Source organism: Strix aluco, chromosome 9 (genome assembly GCF_031877795.1).
Source record: "Strix aluco isolate bStrAlu1 chromosome 9, bStrAlu1.hap1, whole genome shotgun sequence".
NCBI lineage: Eukaryota > Metazoa > Chordata > Aves > Strigiformes > Strigidae > Strix > Strix aluco.
Window position 1 is genome coordinate 31,696,081 of NC_133939.1, and position 18,375 is coordinate 31,714,455.

At 43.1% G+C, this 18,375-nt stretch overlaps 1 protein-coding gene across 1 annotated transcript in view; it reads left to right on the top strand.

Moving 5' to 3' along the window:
- The first annotated feature begins 618 nt into the window (after nt 1-618).
- The window catches only part of WWTR1 (WW domain containing transcription regulator 1), a 73,748-nt gene continuing 55,991 nt past the window's right edge, over nt 619-18,375 (top strand). Inside the window, exon 1 of the mRNA XM_074834468.1 lies at nt 619-1,176. Within this exon, the coding sequence (XP_074690569.1) occupies nt 776-1,176 (401 nt within the window). The 5' untranslated portion in view covers nt 619-775. The remainder of the gene's footprint in view (nt 1,177-18,375) is intronic.

Below are 18,375 nucleotides of genomic sequence, written 5' to 3' on the forward strand. Positions count from 1 at the left end.
CACTGAAGCAGCAGAGCTCGGAGCAGCCCTGCTCGATGGGGGAGGGGCGGGCCGGGCCGGGGGCTCCCGCCAGCGAGCGGGCACGGCCCCCGGGGCTGCTGGGACCCCCCCACGGGGCGGGCAGGGCTGCGGGCCGGCGGCCAGGGCCCCGCTAACTTCGTGCGGGACGGGGGCAGCGGCGGCCCGAGCGGCGGGGCGGGGGGGATGCGAGGGCAGACCCCGGCCGGCGCTCAGGGGAGCCCCGGCGGGCCCAGCCCCGGCCCCGGCGGGCTCTGAGGGGAGGCCCGGGGACTCTGAGGGGCCCGGTCCCGGCGGGCTCTGAGGGGAGGCCCGGAGACTCTGAGGGGCCCGGTCCCGGCGGGCTCTGAGGGGAGGCCCGGGGACTCTGAAGGGCCCGGTCCGGCGGGCTCTGAGGGCCACCCCGAACACCCGCCCCCGTCCCAGCGCGGTCCCTAACTCCCAAAGTTTTCGCGGCAGTTGCATAACTGCGGGCGGGACGGGGGACGGGCCCTGGGGGGACGGGCCCTGGGGGGGCGGGCGGGCGGGCGGGGCCGGCGCTGCCCTCGTCCCGCCGCGGCCCGGCCCCGGCCCGGGGGAGGGCGCCGCGCTGCCCGGGGGCTGACCCGCCCGCCTCTCCGCCGGCCGCCCAGGACACCGACGCTGGTGGCGGGGGCGCAGCGGCAGCTCCCCGCGCCGCCCGCCCGGCTCCGAAGGGCGCGTCCTCGGCCTGCAGCGGGGCCGGGACGCCCGGGGCGGGGTGGGGGGTGTGTGGAAAATGAACCCCGCGGCGCCGCCGCCGGGGCAGCAGGTGATCCACGTCACGCAGGACCTGGACACGGAGCTGGAGGCGCTCTTCAACGCGGTGATGAACCCCAAGCCCAGCTCCTGGCGGAAGAAGGTCCTGCCCGAGTCCTTCTTCAGGGAGCCGGACTCGGGCTCGCACTCGCGGCAGTCGAGCACGGACTCGGGCGGGCCCCCCCCGCCGCGGCCGCCGCCGCCCCCCCCCGCCGCCGCGCAGCACGCGCGCTCGCACTCGTCGCCCGCCTCGCTGGCGGGGTCGCCCGGGCCGCAGCACGCGCACCTCCGGCAGCGCTCCTACGACGGGACGGACGAGCCGCCGCTCCCGCCCGGCTGGGAGATGGCGCTGACGCACGCGGGGCAGCGCTACTTCCTCAAGTGAGTGCGGCGGGGGGGGCGCAGCGCCGGGGGCGAGAACGGGGTGGGGGGGGGGATAGTGCCGTGGGGTGAGGGGGGGCAGTGCCGTGAGGGGAGACCGGAGGGGGATCAGTGCCCTGAGGGGCGGGGAGGGGGGCAGCGCCTGTGAGGTGAGGGGGGGGGGCAGCGCCGTGAGGCGGCGAGGGGCTCCCGGGGCGGGGGGCACCGGGAGTTCCGAAGCCCGAGGCGGGTGCGCGGAGCGAGCTCCGTCCCGCGTCAGCGGCGGGAAGAGGCGGGGGGGCGGCGGCGATCGTCCCCCAGGGCCGGGGGAAGAGCCCTGCCCGCTAGCCCCGTCCCTCGCGCTCCCCTGTTCGGCCGCGCGCCCCCGAACTGATTTGTTAAGATCGGTTTAACGGCGGCTGTTGAGGGAGTTTTCCAGAAGGTGGGAACTGGACGGTGCGTGTCCGTGACCCGCTGGAGCTGAGACAGGCTGCGGGGGCGCGGGGGGGGGGGTGTCCCCGGCCCGGGCCCCCTCCGCGGAACCGCCGCGCTCGGGGGTGGCTCCGCGCGAAGAGAGCGCGGGCTGCGGGGAGGCGGGGAAGGATTTATAGCATCCGTATCTTCGGGGGCACGGGAGGAGGCTCCCGTATTTCAGGGGCGGGTTGTGAGCAGCCTGATACCAACCGCCGGTCCCTCTGGCAGAGTGGGCTGCTGCTGACCTGGAACGGGATCCGCAGCAGTCCCATAGGCCTGGAAACGGGCAATAATTGTAATGTGTGGGGAGGCCTCATTTTGGCGGGTTCTGTGTCGCTGCAGCAGGTTCATCGCAAATTCAGTGTCGCTGTATTAACCCGGTTAATACACAGTGACAAAATGTTTGCTAATGAAATAAAAGACTCGCTGATGAAGCATCTGCCTAAGGATATTGAGGGAGTTAAACGACCAGGGCTGCAGGAGACCGTTTACTCTTCTACTGCAGCCTCTCGGTCAAAAGAGCAGTGTCTTGAGTTCACATCCAGCCCTGTGCAAGTGTGCATTCAGCCGTAATAAATGGCATACAGGCAGTGCGTGGTGGGGCTCGGGGGAAAGAGAGAGAATGTTTACTGCTTAGAACAATGAATAAATGCATAATTTACAGGATTCTGCAATAATTTCTTTGCCTTGTGGCTTTGGAATCCGCAAAGGGTTACACGAGAGCCCAATCTTCGCATTAGTCTGCACAGTTTGGACTTTTGCCTCGTGTCATACTCTGAGTTACTAGCAAAGCATGAAAATATGTTTAATTTCTTTCTGCCATTCTGTATGTTGCTGTATGCGGTTTATAATACTGGGTGGACATGGACCAGGATCCAGATTAGGAGTGTTTTATTAACCTAGTCTGTCACCTGAATGGGAAGATCTCGTTGCGCTGCACTCTGCATGTATCTCTCTCAACAGAACGGGACAGAGAAGCAGCAACTGACTGATAGGAGCACTGCAACAGATCATTTGTAAATAAATATTTTCTATAAATTCATGCTAGGGCTTGGCTAGCGAGTGTTTTCAGATACCTCTGGCTGAAAATTACATAACACAGTCTTTGGCTGCTGTTTGGTTTTTGACTGATAGCAAAATGAGCTCATGTGGTTTCACCTTCCTGTCGCACATTTTTGACACAGAGACCGAGTTTTCCAGGCTGATGGATTCTTGTTGCTTAGGCTAAAAATGCAAGTCCCTTGTTAAAAAAGAAACTGGATAAAACTCCAAAGTGTCTTTCATTTTTTTTTCCAAGTCCTGTCAACAGTAACACTCCAATTAACAACATCCTTTTTTTGGTATAAAGTAAAATTTTCATTGTGTAGGTAATCTATTACCTAGGTTAGTCTTTGTTTTGTTTCCCCAGTTTTATTTATCCAACAGAGCTTTTCTCAGTTGTATAAAAATCAATTGGAATAATGTATTTATGCCTGTATTTCTTTATACCTCAGTGCTTTTGGGAGTAATACTTAGCTATAAAATAATCACACATGAATTATAATATTTTGCAAATGGTGTAATGTTTTTCAGGTGAAAATAGAATTTTCTGCAGAAATTTAACATCATTAATGGAAGTGGCATTTAAAACTGTGCGATAATATGTAGGGTTGAATCAGATGATGAGCTTGAAAATCCTCTTGACTCAAACCAGGCATCCAGGGTTACATTTCCCTATATTCAAGGCCTGTCTGTCAAAAAAATTGCCATTTCTTTCCAGCTTAATGATAAAGATTTGTTTATAGTCATTAGCAAAAGAAAAGTGAGAGGGAAATCAAGAGCAAGTAGCCAGATTAGGCCCTGTTAAGGCCTTTATCATCTGCTGAAGTTTAGAATGCGATTTCTTGTATTTAAACCTATTTTCAAGAACTGTTAAAGTAAACCAGCGATGGGACCTTCAGTGAACAGTGAGCTAACCTTGTTGACCGGGAACCAGCTATAACTTGAAGCGATCACACTCCTGCATGTCAGTTCCTGCAGAAATTTTCTGGCTGTGACTGGAAGAAACATAAGTAGCCTGGGGACCACTCCACCCTGTAATTAAATACGAAACTGCAGGAGTGGGGGATGGAAAACAGACTAATGAGCACACACTTACAGCAATGTTATCTGAAGCATTTTTCTGCATGTGCGGAAAAAAATTTAAGTGTGATTTATTTCTGATAAAAAGGGTTTCTGGAAAGACAGGCAAGCTGCCTTGGGTGGCTCTTGTGTTGGTAAGTGGGAATATCAGTTGCCTATCGATCCACATGCTGAGCTGTGTACACATATTCTCTAAAAAGAATTTTTCAAGTATTACTTTCCACCGATTTGTTTTTAGGTGGTACAGCCTCGTATTTCAAATGAAGACTAAGGTTTTAATGTTTTCTCAGTGCGTGTACGGTGCTTCTTGGTCAGACTCTGATTTCATTCCAGAAGGTAAACAGAATAGAGAGAACTCGGCATTTGTGTTGAACAGATTGGTGGAACTGTTGCTGCTGTTGTCTTTATTATGGTGATTTTTTTACAGTGCTACAGCGAACATTTGTCATACCAGGACAAAAACTACAAAACAAGTAATATTAAGACAGGTGAAGTGCTCAAATGATTTCCAAATACAGCCTTCCCCTGAAAGCCATTTGTGTTAATTCTGTAGAGATTTTCATTATTTTGTATTGATGTTGTGGTGGTGCTGTACAGTATTCGTAACAGAGGTGCTTTTCTGCCTCAGGAATGCAGTTACACAACTAGCAATGGGGGAGGAGATGGACAATGCCCGAGACAGTTACTCTGCTAAATTCTGATAAAAGCATGGAAAGCACACCTTTGTAGGACTCTTCTGCAGTATAGTTCCACAGTTGTGACCACAGTTGCTCGCGGATGTGATGCATGCCCTGAAAGGTGGGGCTCTCTTTGGTTCTTGTAGGAAGATGCTGCAAGGCAAGAGGCCACGCACCCTCGCTGGTTTTGGTGTTGTGCATTAGAAAGAGGCATTTACAAAAGCATGCGGCTTTTGGAGCATTTAATCCACATATGGAGGGGTTTGTTTTGTTCCTTGTCTCCAGTGACTATTCATGTGGGACTTAGTGCCTGCACTCCTTCCCTTGCCAGCATCCCTTTATTAAAAATAAGTTCTAATGTGCCAGCTGGTGTTGAGACGTATTGCTACTAGTGACTTCTCTGGAATGAATGCATGTATCTACGACGTTAAAGAGTTCCTAACAGGCAGGAAAGCTGTGATACAAACCTGAAGTTTAATAGATGGAAATTCAACTATAGCTCACCTTAGAAACTCATTTTAGAGATGCTTGGAAGTTCTGGGATTGGAATATACAGGTCAAAACTAAATTTGCAAGCCGTGACTGACAGCGTAAGAGGTCTGTCTGATGGCTCCTTGGACTGGAGTCTGTAGTTCAAATGCTGTTTGAATGATGATGGTATAAATCCAGAGAACTTCCTTAACTTCTGTGCAAATGAGAATTGGGTTTTACCTTCCTGGGATCAAGATGATGCGTGGAGTAATCTCAGTTTCTTGATTCTGAGATTGGGCCAGATCTCGTTTTGGCAAAACTTGGGTGATGGGGCTTTGTCTAAGGGACCTCTGAAGTAATCAGATAGGAGAGAGGGTCAGCACATCAACTCTTTAGACATACACAGTTAGGCCATTTAATTCCTACAAATGAAAACAGGAAATACAAAAATAGGAAAAATAATTTTAGGATTAGAAATAACTTGTTATATTCTCTTGATTTAATGATTTCTGGTACTATGTGCAAGCAAGAAAAACAATGGAATTTCAAAGTTGACTCTCAAAACAGAGTTATTTTAGTTCTCTAGTCAGTTTGTTGCAAATATTAGGCCTTGATAGGATTTTTGCCCAAATAAGGGGCAATTGCCCAATAAGAGGACAATAAGAATTTCAGAAATGGACCTTAGATATTGTCCAGGAATAGCTGTTTTATTTCAGTACAAAATATTGTCTAAATTTCTGATAAGGGAGAGTTACATAGATAAATTTGAATATGCTCCCAAAATTAGCTATGTAAATTTTAAAGTACAGTAGAAACAATAGAATCAGTAATCACAAGAGTATTTAATACATTTTATTAAAGAACTGTTGATATTTGCAGTTGTTTTGGGGACATACTGATAAAAGCCATAGACACCAGTCCATATTCTTGCTGTTACGTACTTAGTAGGCTGTTCTGCTTCATTAGAGTTGCGTACCTATGACTCCAGTCAGAACTTGCATTTCAGTCATCACAGCTTTAAAAGTTTCTCAGTTTAATACGTATGTACAGAACACAACTGTATTTCAGATACATCTGTGTGAGCTTAATTTCTGTACTTGGCAAATTATTAAATAATAAACACTGACAAACTATAACAGCACTTATTTCATAACAATCTGCATACACAGTTAAAATCTTTTTTTGTAATATTACATGAAGGAAATGAGGTTTCCTGGTAGATTTTAGGTACCTTTTTGATTTATAATAATGTTTTATTGATATGTCCCACTAGATAGTGAGTAAGTTCTCATGATTGTATTCAGCTTGACATCAACATGTCAACACAACTTGATAGGAATGTTCAGACAGAGCAAACAGTGAAGTTCATGTGATCGGTTGAAAACCTGCACCAATTTTTTTGGTTTTGAAGATGTTTGTTAATTTTATATTTTAGATGGCTGTTTTAGCAGTGCATTTAAACAGTATGTATACCGCCTAAGAAAATTCTGTAAGATTAGCTTTTAAGTACATCAGTACCAGCATGGAATTTTCCAATGTATTTATTTATTTTTATTTCTTTTGTTGACTTGAAAGGCTTAATAGATTCACTTCCATATTCAGTGGTACATTAGTAGTGAATTGAACTAAAACCAGACCCGCAGTGATCTCCACAGGAAAAAAAAAAAGTCTGTAGTAATTTAGTTTCATTGTGCTTCTGTCAATGCAAAGGAGTGTATGGAAGTAAAATACTGAGAAAGAAAAGGCAATTAAAATGGTATGCAAAACGAATGGACAGTGAATGTGGTCAGCTTGTTATGGGCAAAGTGCAGCTTGATGGGTTTCGCTGCTGTAGGTTACAAAGCTGATAGTGAAATAGGTATAATTAGTTCTTTCTCTTACAGTGAATTGCCTGGCTGAACTGTTTCATGGGTTAAAATTTGCATTTTGCATAATCCTTGAAGTTCAGTCACTTTTAATTGAGTGCACTTGTTAAGGTATTTTTCAGGAGAAGTGGGGCAGAACCATTGTTTTTTTTCTGGTGGTCAAGCCAAAATTCACATTTTGTGTATGTGAAAAGGTTTTGTCTATATTTGACATTGCCTCATCTTTAACTCAGGACTTAAAATCACGTCTTTTGTAAAATTTCTGCAACTTTAAATATAGGTTGCATCATCGTTCACAGCAGAATGGAGCTTATGCAGTGCTGAGTGCTTTGAATTTTCACTGGCTTTCTACTGAATTTGGTGAACTGAACGTCCATCCGTTTAACAGGAGGTTTCATCTGATCCTGTGGTGAAATTTTTAGTTAAAAAGCTGGTCTCAGGATATATATGTGCCATACCTGTTAGATTGATTCTTCTTTGTATTTTTCTGAGGCTTACATTTTAATAATTGTTAGACTATGATAATTATTTACCCAAATTATATATTTTTTTAATACAGAAGTCAAGAGTAAGTTTATGTGTTCATTTGCTGACAGTAGTTTACAAATAATATCTTCAGATTCATTTTCATGTTTGGGTGGGAAGGGACCTCAAAGCCCATCCAGTCCCACCCCCCTGTCCCAGGCAGGGCCACCTTCCACTAGCCCAGGTTGCCCAAAGCCCCGTCCAGCCTGGCTTTGAACCCTTCCAGGGAGGGGGCAGCCACAGCTTCTCTGGGCAACCTGTGCCAGGGCCTCAAAACTTCGTGCTTTCAAATGAAACGGTGAAACAGCAGGTGGCCTAGTAGTTCATGGAAAGAGCTTTGTAATTTATTACACAGATTTTTGAAAATTGGAATGTTGGAAATATTTTTAATATTCTAATGGACAACATTTTGGTTCATGAGTTTAAAATTTTTGGTTTGGATTAACACTCTTCTTTTAGAGGTGACTGCATTTGTTGCCAAAGGCACATGAATGTGTCAAGCATGCAGGTTTAGTTACGACAACAGTGGCCTTATAGCAGAACTCCAGTGAGACACGAAAAACTACTTCTGGGGTCTTTGGAAGGTCCGATCAGAGCAGGGTCACATCTCACTGACTGTCGGGTCTCTCTTTTAGATCTTGACTGGAGAGAGCTGGTGAAAAGAGCAGAATGTGGTGGTTTAAGTTCCTGTATCGTAGACCAGCTGTGCAGATCTGCTGCAGCCAGAGCGATGGATCGTGTTTATTGATGCTGGTTGTAAATGGGCTATTTAACAAAGTCTGCTTTGAGTACTAACAGCAAGATCTGTCAGGCTTAAGCTTACAGTTCACAGTGAAGTGAAAAAAAGTTATTCATATGTTTAACTTTGTGGAAATGAAAAGTTTTTCTTCCCATTGACAATTACGAATATTTGGAATAGATTACTTTAAAATCAGACTGATTCACTGGAGGAAATTTTGACTGGATAGACAAATAACTTCTTTTGATATAAATTTATAAAGCATAGCTACGAAGAAGAATTAAGCTAATTTCTATGTCGATGTTGGAGTCCCTCTTAAAAAAACCAAACAAACAAGGATCTGTGAGCTACTTCTTTTTCTCAGAATTTGGTAGTAGGAGCGGCTACAGCATTTCTGATGAAAGATAATAATTATTAGTTTTCTGGTCCAATACAGTATCTTTCTGTGATCAATGGGCTGTTTTGTCAGAATCTAAAATAACGTCAGCTGTGGTGCTTAATAAAATTTGGTGGTTAATATGGTGCTTAAAATGTGGTGCTTAATAAAATCCAAGGATGGAAGCAGATCTGGCATAAAATTGCTTCGAGGACACGTTCGATTTACAGGATGTGATCCAATTCCCTCCCTTGGCGGGTTTTCTGAGTTAGGATACAAGCTGCACTTTTGACTTAGCTGTAAAGTGTCAGTGGCGAAAGCTTTAAGCAAGACTACGCTGCCCCTAGAAGTGTTAAAGAAGGGTTTCCTTTGAGGAAATATATAAGAAACTTACTGTAAGGGGCTGTCTAGACACAAAAGTTGCTCTAAATTTAGGTGTATGCACTTCTAAATGATTTAGGGACATGGTAACAACCCTGCTGTACACACTGATGTGTTGATATAAAATTGGATATATTGGACTGATGCACACTTTTCAGCTAATAAATGAATAACATGCATGCAGTGAATTGCACTGGTTTAATGAAATTTGTCTTAATCCTTTAGTCTTAGTGTTAAACCCAAAGTCCAGGTGTATTTGTGTGTTAAAGGATGACAACTGTCATGCATACATCTCATGATACGAGCTGAAAATACAGTTGCTTTATGCATTAATCATTAGAAAAGAATATCAATTAGCATATTTTAAGAAAGATGTGTGTAGAATAGATACAGGTGTTAATTAAGAACACTACCATGAAAAAGTTTTTCTGGAACCATCTGAAAGGGTATTGGCTTTCCTAATGGTTTGGTTTGCTCAGAAAAAGAAAAATGAGCGGTAGGTTTATTTTTCTAATTTTTGTGAGCTGCTATAGTCAACATCTAAAAGATGGTCTGCGTGACCATCTTTCCTCCATGACTGGTAGGCAGATGACAGCATGCAGAGCCATCTGCTGCTGAAGGTGATGAATGTGTCTGACTTCAAACAGGTCTGACTCTGTAAAGTCTGTCCTTTCCAGCTTTTTACTGTTCCCTCCTTCGGATCACGTTGGAAGAGTCAGTGGTTGGGCTTTGACTCGCTTCCTCTTTGGATGCTTTGGATGAAGTTGAAAAATGGTATTACCCATAATTCAGTCTCTTTGATTAAGGAGGTTATTACAGGACAAGAGCTTCTTTGTAACAGCGTATTTAGTGCTCTGGGGCCTGGCGTGACTAGCAGATACAAATTGTATGGAAGCAATTAAATCCAAAGGAAATGTCATGTGGGCTGAGTTTCAACATACAGACTTCTTGCATTTTTCCCGTTCATTTTAGGGGGAGAGAGAGAGAGGGGTGGGCGTGATGTGGAGTGGAGGTGGGGTTGTTTTAGTCTGGGCATTTTTTTACATTGATTAAATCAAAGTCCAGACCTAGCATGAGTGCTGATGCCTGTGACTGGTGTATGAACTCTTCAAGAATGTGGAACGTTGCACTGTACCTATGACTATGTTTAAGGCAGATGTGACTGAAGCTACAGTGAAGAGACAGACACAGGCTTGCCTAGAGAACTGAACAGGATGCATTGTGTTAAAACTGAGATAATTGCTTATGGTGTCCCCACAAATGACTACAGTATAGGGGAGGTGTGCAAGAGGAGTCAGCTGCTGCGTTTCCTTGTGGCTGGTAGCGTGCCCATCGGCACTTACAGCGTGAGCACAACAACAGTAGAGCTGCAAGTCCAGACACAGCTTTTCCTCCAGGAACTTGTCTGTCTGCCCATCCCCTTCACAATATCTGCTGGCCCCTCACTGTTTTTGGGTCAGAGTGCTCCTTTTTGTTCATTGGGTATTGATCTGTCCCTAATCCTTTTCGGGGACAGTCTTTCAGGTTTGTGAATAGGAGGATGCTTGCATGGTACGTTTGAATTTTTCCCCGTGCCACAAGTAATGCTTTTTCCTACCTGAGAGCAATTTTTCTAGTCTGTCTACTGTTGGTGTTTGTATTAAAAGTTCTACATTCCTATTTTTCAATGATTGATTGGTGAGCAATGGTGTAAGCATCACAAAATGAAGTAATAGTCTTCTGTCAAGAAATTCTAAAAGGTTGTATTAAAGTGTATTGTGTGTCTGAAATCAAAAACTGTACTTGAACTATGAGATTTCTGTTTATGTGAGATTCTTAAAGGCCAGTAGCAGTCTTAAAGTCTGTTTTAAAGAAGTTAACTTTTAAAGAAGTTCTCAAAACTTCTTGATTGACATGTTTTCTTAGGCTTCACCTTCACTGTCAAGCCCTAAATACAGCAGCATTGGAGAAGGAAGTACGAGTCACTGGGAAGCTGACCCAGGCTGAAGGAAACAGCAGCCCGGTTCCTGTTGTGCTGCAGAGGGTGACTCTTAGGAAATCACGTAATCTCTCTGTGCCTTCGCTTCTATTGTGTAAAACTAGAAGAATATCTTTTCAATAGCATGTTAAAGATTGAGGCGCAAGCACGAAACTCAGAAGTATCTGTGGTGGTACTGATAATGCAGGGCATGTGCAGTAAGAACTGGTTGGTGTCTGTCCTTGCCCGTGAAAAATTTCTGTGTATTGAAGCAGATAGCGTACAGTAATAAACACTAAATTTTTGCTCAGTGGAAGCTGTTTCTTACAATGTAAGCTTATTTTGCAGTGTTACCATTCTAAGCTGACACAAAGTTTGTGTTTCCATCGGGCAGCTCAGACTTTAACCACCAGAATATCCTGGTGCAGTCACTGGTGATTCTTGGCCATTCTGCCAGCAGCAGGAGTTCAGAATCCCTGGAGAGGGCTGCAGGTTGCCTCCAACGCCCCTCTCCTGTGGGCTTGTGTACAGAAACTATAGTTTGTACAAACAACAGCGACACCCCAGACACGTTCGGAGGTAGAACAGAATTTTTCATAGGAGCAGACTTCACAGGTGTCAGGGGAAGGCACCCTGCCCAGCTGGAGTTTGTTTGGTTTACAGACCATATTTTCAGAGGTCTCTTTACATGATAAATTGTTTGGGTGATGTGGGTTTGGAGTCTCCTTTTTCAAAAAGGAAGAAAGAAAAAGAACAAAACCAAACTGTTCTGTGTCAGTTTGCCTAAGCAGCATTTTGTACACATTAAAGTGGAAATGCAAATGTTGTTTTCAGAATTTTCTCGAAACATGGTGTTTTCAAAAGCTTCAGGATTAAAAGTAATTGCCACTTGAGAAAGGTTTTGGACTGTCTGCTGAGTTGGACAGCTTGGACAAAAGTAGCTTTTCTAATCTTAACATCCACACTGCCTGGTGTCTGTTGGAGCCACAGACGTGGATATGCTTCTGTGCAGCCTCTTACCGGTGCCTTGATTCACCTGGGTTGGATATCTGGGGACTCAAACAAAGCAGGCTTTGCACCAGGGAGTGAGCACAGCCTGCACTGTGTGGTCATCATGTACAGCTCTGGGGGGAATCTGGGAAAAGGTCAACATTTTTGAGCTTACAAGAGCAGAATTTAGTGTGGGAGTTCTTCACAAAAGGGTTTTTTATTTCACATTTGGTTTTGACACTACATTTTCCTAGTCATGTTTGTCATTTCACTCATTCTACTGTATGTGTTTAAACAGAAATGTAAGTGCTTTTGCTTTGAGAGTTCAGGAAAAAAATTTTTTTTGCAAATGTATATGGCTTAATTGCATAGGCACATGTCAAGAATGAGGATTTGATGTGAAGTTAACGTGAGAAGTGCAGACCAGATTTTGATGTTGAATAAATGTGTGTATATGCCATCTACAGCTCCTCTAAGTGACACAGCAGCCTTGCTAGCAGGAACAGTTTAGTGATGCCAGTGATTCTTACCATCCCTTCATACTGCAGAGGATATACCTGGTATAATTTTTTGACAGCCGTTCCTTTAGTGAAGGCTTTTGCAGTCATGGGATAATCTTTTCACAGATGCTGCCATCACTGTCTCTCAGCTCTGACATCACCCAAACGATAGATTATAATTTTAGACAAAACTCATTTTTATTAGAGGTGGCAGAGGGTTCTGCTTCCTTATTCATGTTTTATTTTTGGCATTTTGATTTTTATGTACTACTGAAAGACTTTATGGCAGTAGAGAATCAATGAAGTTATGCCACTGCAAGAGAGTGGACAGTGTAAAATTGAATAACTGGCATAAAAGATTTGTAGTGAGACTGTTTACAACTTACTGAAAGTGGCACATTAAATGATTGATATTTAAGAGAAATTAAGGTTTTGCTAAAGATTCAGCACTGAGCATAGTCAGTAAAAGTGCGTATGTTGTAAAAGATTTTGTCAAAGCTAGGAAAGATCCTGATTTGAGATTTGTGACATTCCCAGGATTAAAAAAGCATCCTTTTAAAATTCTGTGAAACTTGAAAGCAGAAAAATGTTGAACCAGTCATCATATTAAAAAGAGAGTGGCACAATTCCAATCTAACAAAAAAAAAAAAAGCATCTATTTATGAAAATTTCCGGAGCTACTGATTTCGTATGATTTTTACTTTGGTTATGTTCCATTTACATTTCTTTATTTTTTTAATATGATTTGTTCTAAGTTCCCTCCACAAATAGACTAAGAATACAGAAAGCTCAGTTTCAAAGTTATTCTGACAGCCTTGTAAAGGCCTCTGTAGATTGTGGATGTGATCAGCTGTAGTGGAGCCACAGCTGACCAGCCAAAATTGTGTATGTTTTTCCACCTTTGGGAACACTTGTTGTCTTGCACTTGTAACAGAGCAGTTTGTGTCTGAGTTGATAGCCACCAACTGTGATTGCATTTTGGTCCCCTGCCCAAGTAGAGGGAAGGTGACAGGAAAGTCAGGAATGCCCCTAGAGAATCTGTACTCCCAGTTGGGCCTGCTGGTCCCCTAACAACAGGCTGCCATGCTCCAGTATGGGAGGTGCCCCCGCAGCGCGCTTTGTGTGTGGCTTTGTCATGCTGGCAGGAAATTTGTTTTGCACTCTGTGGTGTCTTTGGTCTGTGTAAATGGTTTATCAATTTTGCAGATCATGTGAAAATTTTTCTCCATTAGCTACAGAGGATTAATAAGAGTTTTCTTACCCTTTTTTAATAGTCCAAATATTGTTTCAAGCTTTTATTTACATCCATTATCTGATATTGCCAATGTTCCTCATTTATCCAGATGAGGCTCCCAAAATCACTAGATGGTTTTCTAAGTTTAGATTGTCGATAATGATCTGAGAGGTGTCAAGCTCTCCATAACTTCTGTAGGCAACAGTTTGTTTTAAATGCTTAACACTTACCAAGATGAGGCCAAAGTTTACTTTTCAAGGTTTTTCCATTTAGAATTTCTATTTTTAGTACTGAAAGTAGTGATTATTTCTTCCTGAAAACAGCTGAAGTAAGGGGATCAGTGTCCTGGTGTGTTCAGTATCTGTCCCAGCGTGGAGACCTCTTAGCTAGGACTTGCACCAGATGTGCTTGGCTTTTGATGTTAATTAAAATAACCCTGTTGACATGATGAGTAAGCTGATTTTGTTCACTGATGACTCCATTTGTCTCACCCAGCCACAGCATATTGTTAGATCAACAATGATTAGAATGTAGGGTTTTTTTCCCTGGATTCTATCTTGTTATGAGAAAAAACCCCTCCGTTCTGCATGCTATAATAGTTCTTGCCTCAAAATTTGACTTTTACGGGGCTTCTTGTTCCTCAGGTTTCCAGTGGATCTTTTTTTAGAGATGGAACACATAAACACAATATACACAAACACAAGTATTCAAGTAACAAATGTATGGCTGCTTCTTTGGAGTATCTCTCTTTGTGAGAACAGCATTCTTATCTTAGAATATGCAAAGTACTTGATACAATGGCACTGTTATAATTAATGTAGTTCTTTTAGGCTACTGAAAAGGGACTTTAAAAAAATGCTTGGTCATTTTCCTAAATTTATTAAAGAAGTGAATAGCACGTTAAGACGCACACCACTGGAAAATGTGCTGTAATTGATTCTGCCTGTTTCTGCTTTAAACAGAATGAATTATTTTCAACTTCTTATGAACATAAGATAAAGTGTAAAGAAAGAATAAAAATAGAAGGAAAAGGAGCTAAAATATGTGTAGAAGTTTTACTTTTCAGATTCCAGAGCAAATACCAGTCTAGTGCTGATAGAAGTAGTGTGTGGAGCATGGACCCCTGCCAGCAACATCTTGAAGCAGTAGTACAGGAATGTCGAGGGGTTTGTAGCTGATCACGGGCTCGGAGCGTGCAACACCGTGGGTGTGCACCTGCAGGTTATGGTATGGGTCCACTCATCATGCTGCTTTGGGGTGAAGAAAACTTCAAAATTCTCAGAATACAGGCTGCTGTATTACTTTAAGGAAAACTAATAACAAGCAGAACTCTTCAGTAGCTAGTTAGTCTGAATAACTTGAATTGCTGCCCCAAGGTTAATCAACCACATTGTGACGGTGTACATGTCCTTCCCGTTCAAACTCTGTAACTGTTGTAAAATTACTGAACTGTGAGGGCGTTTTACTTCAGATTTCTCCAACTTAACAACAGCTTTTGAAACAGAAATAATGAAAATGAAAAAGGCATGTAAATATTAAACTTCTAAAATTAGCACAGCATCATCAGAAATGAAGACATACAGCTGCATGTTCTCCTGTTGTGTTTTGGGTTTTTTTTTTGGGGAGGGGAGCATCCACTGGGCACTGCTAGGCAGTGCTAGGACAAGAAGAGGTTTAAAGCTGAGTTTAATGAGAGGGAAACTTTCATCCAACTTCAGGTGAGTAGCTGGGGCCTTTATAGCTTGCCCCCCCACCAGAAGTTTAGACCAAAAGTTTGCAAAAATGTTGAGAGTCAGGTCTTTTCATGCAGGCAACTTAGAAGAGAGTTTTGTCAACCTTGTTTGTTTATACAATACTAAAAAAACCCTCGTGTTCTTCAGACTTGATTGGCACTTAGAGTTTTGTAAAAAAATTTTTTGCCATGGGACTACTGTATGTAGATTTTAGTTTACAGGGACTATTTTGTAGAAGCACGGGATGTACTAGGAATCTAGTCCAGTCCCCTTCTGTTAGAGACAACTCCTTCATATAATCCACTTTACATTTCTTAAAAGCTTAAGTTTTTTTGACCCTGCTCTTCCTGTTAACACAGTTGCAGATACTTCCCTGATAGGCACAAATCTTGTTTTAATATCCTGCCTTTTTACAGTGTGTAATAAGCGTTATTATGTGTTTGTAATGAGGATGTTGCAATAGGAATATAAATTTGTAGGCTTCTGATTCTGTCTACTGTAATTCAGTGTACAGTAACTTCACAAATAACTTTGCAATTCTAGTCCGTAAATTGTAAAGAAGAGGATAGCTCTTGGTGTTAACCATGCCAGTACTCACCCAAATCTATGGAGAAACATTATTTTAAGCAGTTGTCTGCAGTGACTGAATGATTCATGTTATTATGTTTATTTTCTTTCCATGGTAAGCCTGCTCTGAGGACAGAGGGATGATCTAACTTTGATTCCTTACATTCTGTTTAATGATCTCAACAGCTAGATCTACCATCTCCTGTGAGTTATTTGACAGAAGCAGACTTGCCATGACGTTCCACTGCCAAACACTGGGATGATGTTTCATGCCACTGCGGCAGGTCACTGTTTTGTGTTGAGCCTGGAAATGTAGGAACAGTCTGTGGCACCAGAAGTGGTTTCAGGTGCTGTACATGCCAGAAAGCAACTCTTGCATGATCTGGTGCTGTGCTAGATAAAGGAGTAATCCTATTCATGTCTGATGGTCTTCTTTTTGAAAAATGCCTCAGATTTAAGAGACCCACTATGTTATCATGTGGAGACGCTTGTGTTGATTTTCTTGCCAAATAATTGCCAAAACTTAGGCATTGTAACTGATTCCAACACTTGGTGCAGTATATTTATAGTCAAATGCTTCTCAAAACACCCATTAAATTTTGAGATTTTGACATGCTGTTTTTTTAGCAGTTATTACAGATCTTTCTTGTAACAGAGCAGTACATTTAAAGGCGAAAGAGAAGCATAAGCTTGCATATAAAACAAATGGGGGTGCAATTAAAACACAGGTACACTGTCAGTTTCCATTTTGTGCTACTTTTCCTGTAGATACAGACATACGTTTGCATTTATTTGAGTAGTTTTGGGGTGCTGTCTGGTTTGTTTTACTAAAAGCATGCCTTTTGCTGAGGATATTGTCTCAAGAACATTTCCTTTTCTGTCAGGATGGCCTCTACTAGAACAATATTTTCAGTAGTCTTTTTTTATCTTGGAGAAACAAATGTCTGATTCATTTTTCTAGAAAAAACAGGAAGCTGTAAAAAAGAGACTGAAAAACAAATGCATACTATTGCTTACAATTTAATTTCTAAAGGTATAAAGCAAACTGGAAGTAACTCTTTGTTAGATGCTGAAGGGATATTACAGTTTTACTGTTTTCTTCATATTATCTGAACCTCACGTGAAGAACAATTTAAGATGAGCTTGTTAAAAAACAAAACCAAAAAACCCCTACCCATACAAAACCCTCAGATTAAAGCAGCTTCAGCACAGCAGCATGTATTTTGAAAACATCCAGCCCGTGCACCTTTGTGAGCTGTGTTCTCTGTCGCAGTGTGCAGTACTGCTGCAGCGCTATGGCGGGTGCAGATTCTGACTGTAACCAAGTGCTTTTCAAAGCAAGAGAAAACCCCAAATGGGGAAATTTGAGGTGAAAGTTCTTTCTGGCCTATATGAGGCTGAGGTTTTTTTGAAATGGAATTACATGATTAATGGATAAAATGTTCCAGTTGATTTTAGTAGACTGAAAAACCCCTGCATATTAGTAATCATGTTACTAAGCATGGCTCTTTTTGCTGTAAAGTGATTAATCCTAAAGGCAAATTCTTCTCAGATTCGCATACGGATCTGTTATTCGGGCCTTCCTGTATGCTGGAAGTACTCACAGACGTTTTGCGCCTTTGAAAAGCAGAATGACTGCATGCTGAAAGGAAAGTGGAGATTAAAAATCACACACCACAGTAACCACTGCAGTGGAATGATGGTTCTCGGTGTGTGCAATCCCAAGCAATAGCCAAGGGATGAGGTGGTGATGCTTTGGTGTACCACTGGTACTAGTCTGGTGCTAACCTTGCTGTGCATAACCTGGTTCTCCACTCTGGTGCCTTGCTTACTATTCTTTTTCCCTGGGGGGCAGTAGTCTTTACTGTTGCAGTCTGTGTTGGTGAAAAATTATTCCCTTAACACAGGCATTGTTGAAACTGCAAGATTAGGCCTTCATGTTTTAATACCCATGGCAGTGGAAGGAAGCTTAGAAATCTAACAGGAATGCGTCCTAAGAAAAAGAAAAGTCAAGTTAAAAACTTCTGTTATTCTCATGCTTTTGCCCTCTGACAGATATGAGATGAACTCCATAAAAACTAATGAAATAGCTGTATTCAAAATATGTGAAGTTCAGTTTTCGCTTCTACAGATAAATAAAATGCTCAGTGGAAAGATTATCTTGACTGTTAAAGAGTGCTTGCAAAGTGCAGAGCCATCAGAAGCTACTCTGACCCTGTGTAGCTCAAGGTTCTGTCTCTGAGGTGGTGCCGGGAGGAGCTGCAGGCTTGTGTCCCAGTCCCAACGAGAATCGGTGTCACTCGGTTCACAGCCTTTGCGGATTCACTGCACGGAACAATTCAAATATATTTGATAATTAGTAACCGCCAACAGCCTGCTTGACCGGTACCAGCACAACTCTCTTGGGCATTTTGATCCCAAGCTCTAAAATTGCTTTTAGGCTTTTAATTGCAGAACACAAATTTTCTCATAAAAAAAAAATTTGGCTTTTTTGAGGAGGTATTTTTTTCTTGATGACTGTACTAGGAACAGCAGGGAAGAAGAAAAGTCTTAACTAAAATTCCTCTTGGGGCCATACGGAAAGAGCATATCACTGCAAAAATTCCACCT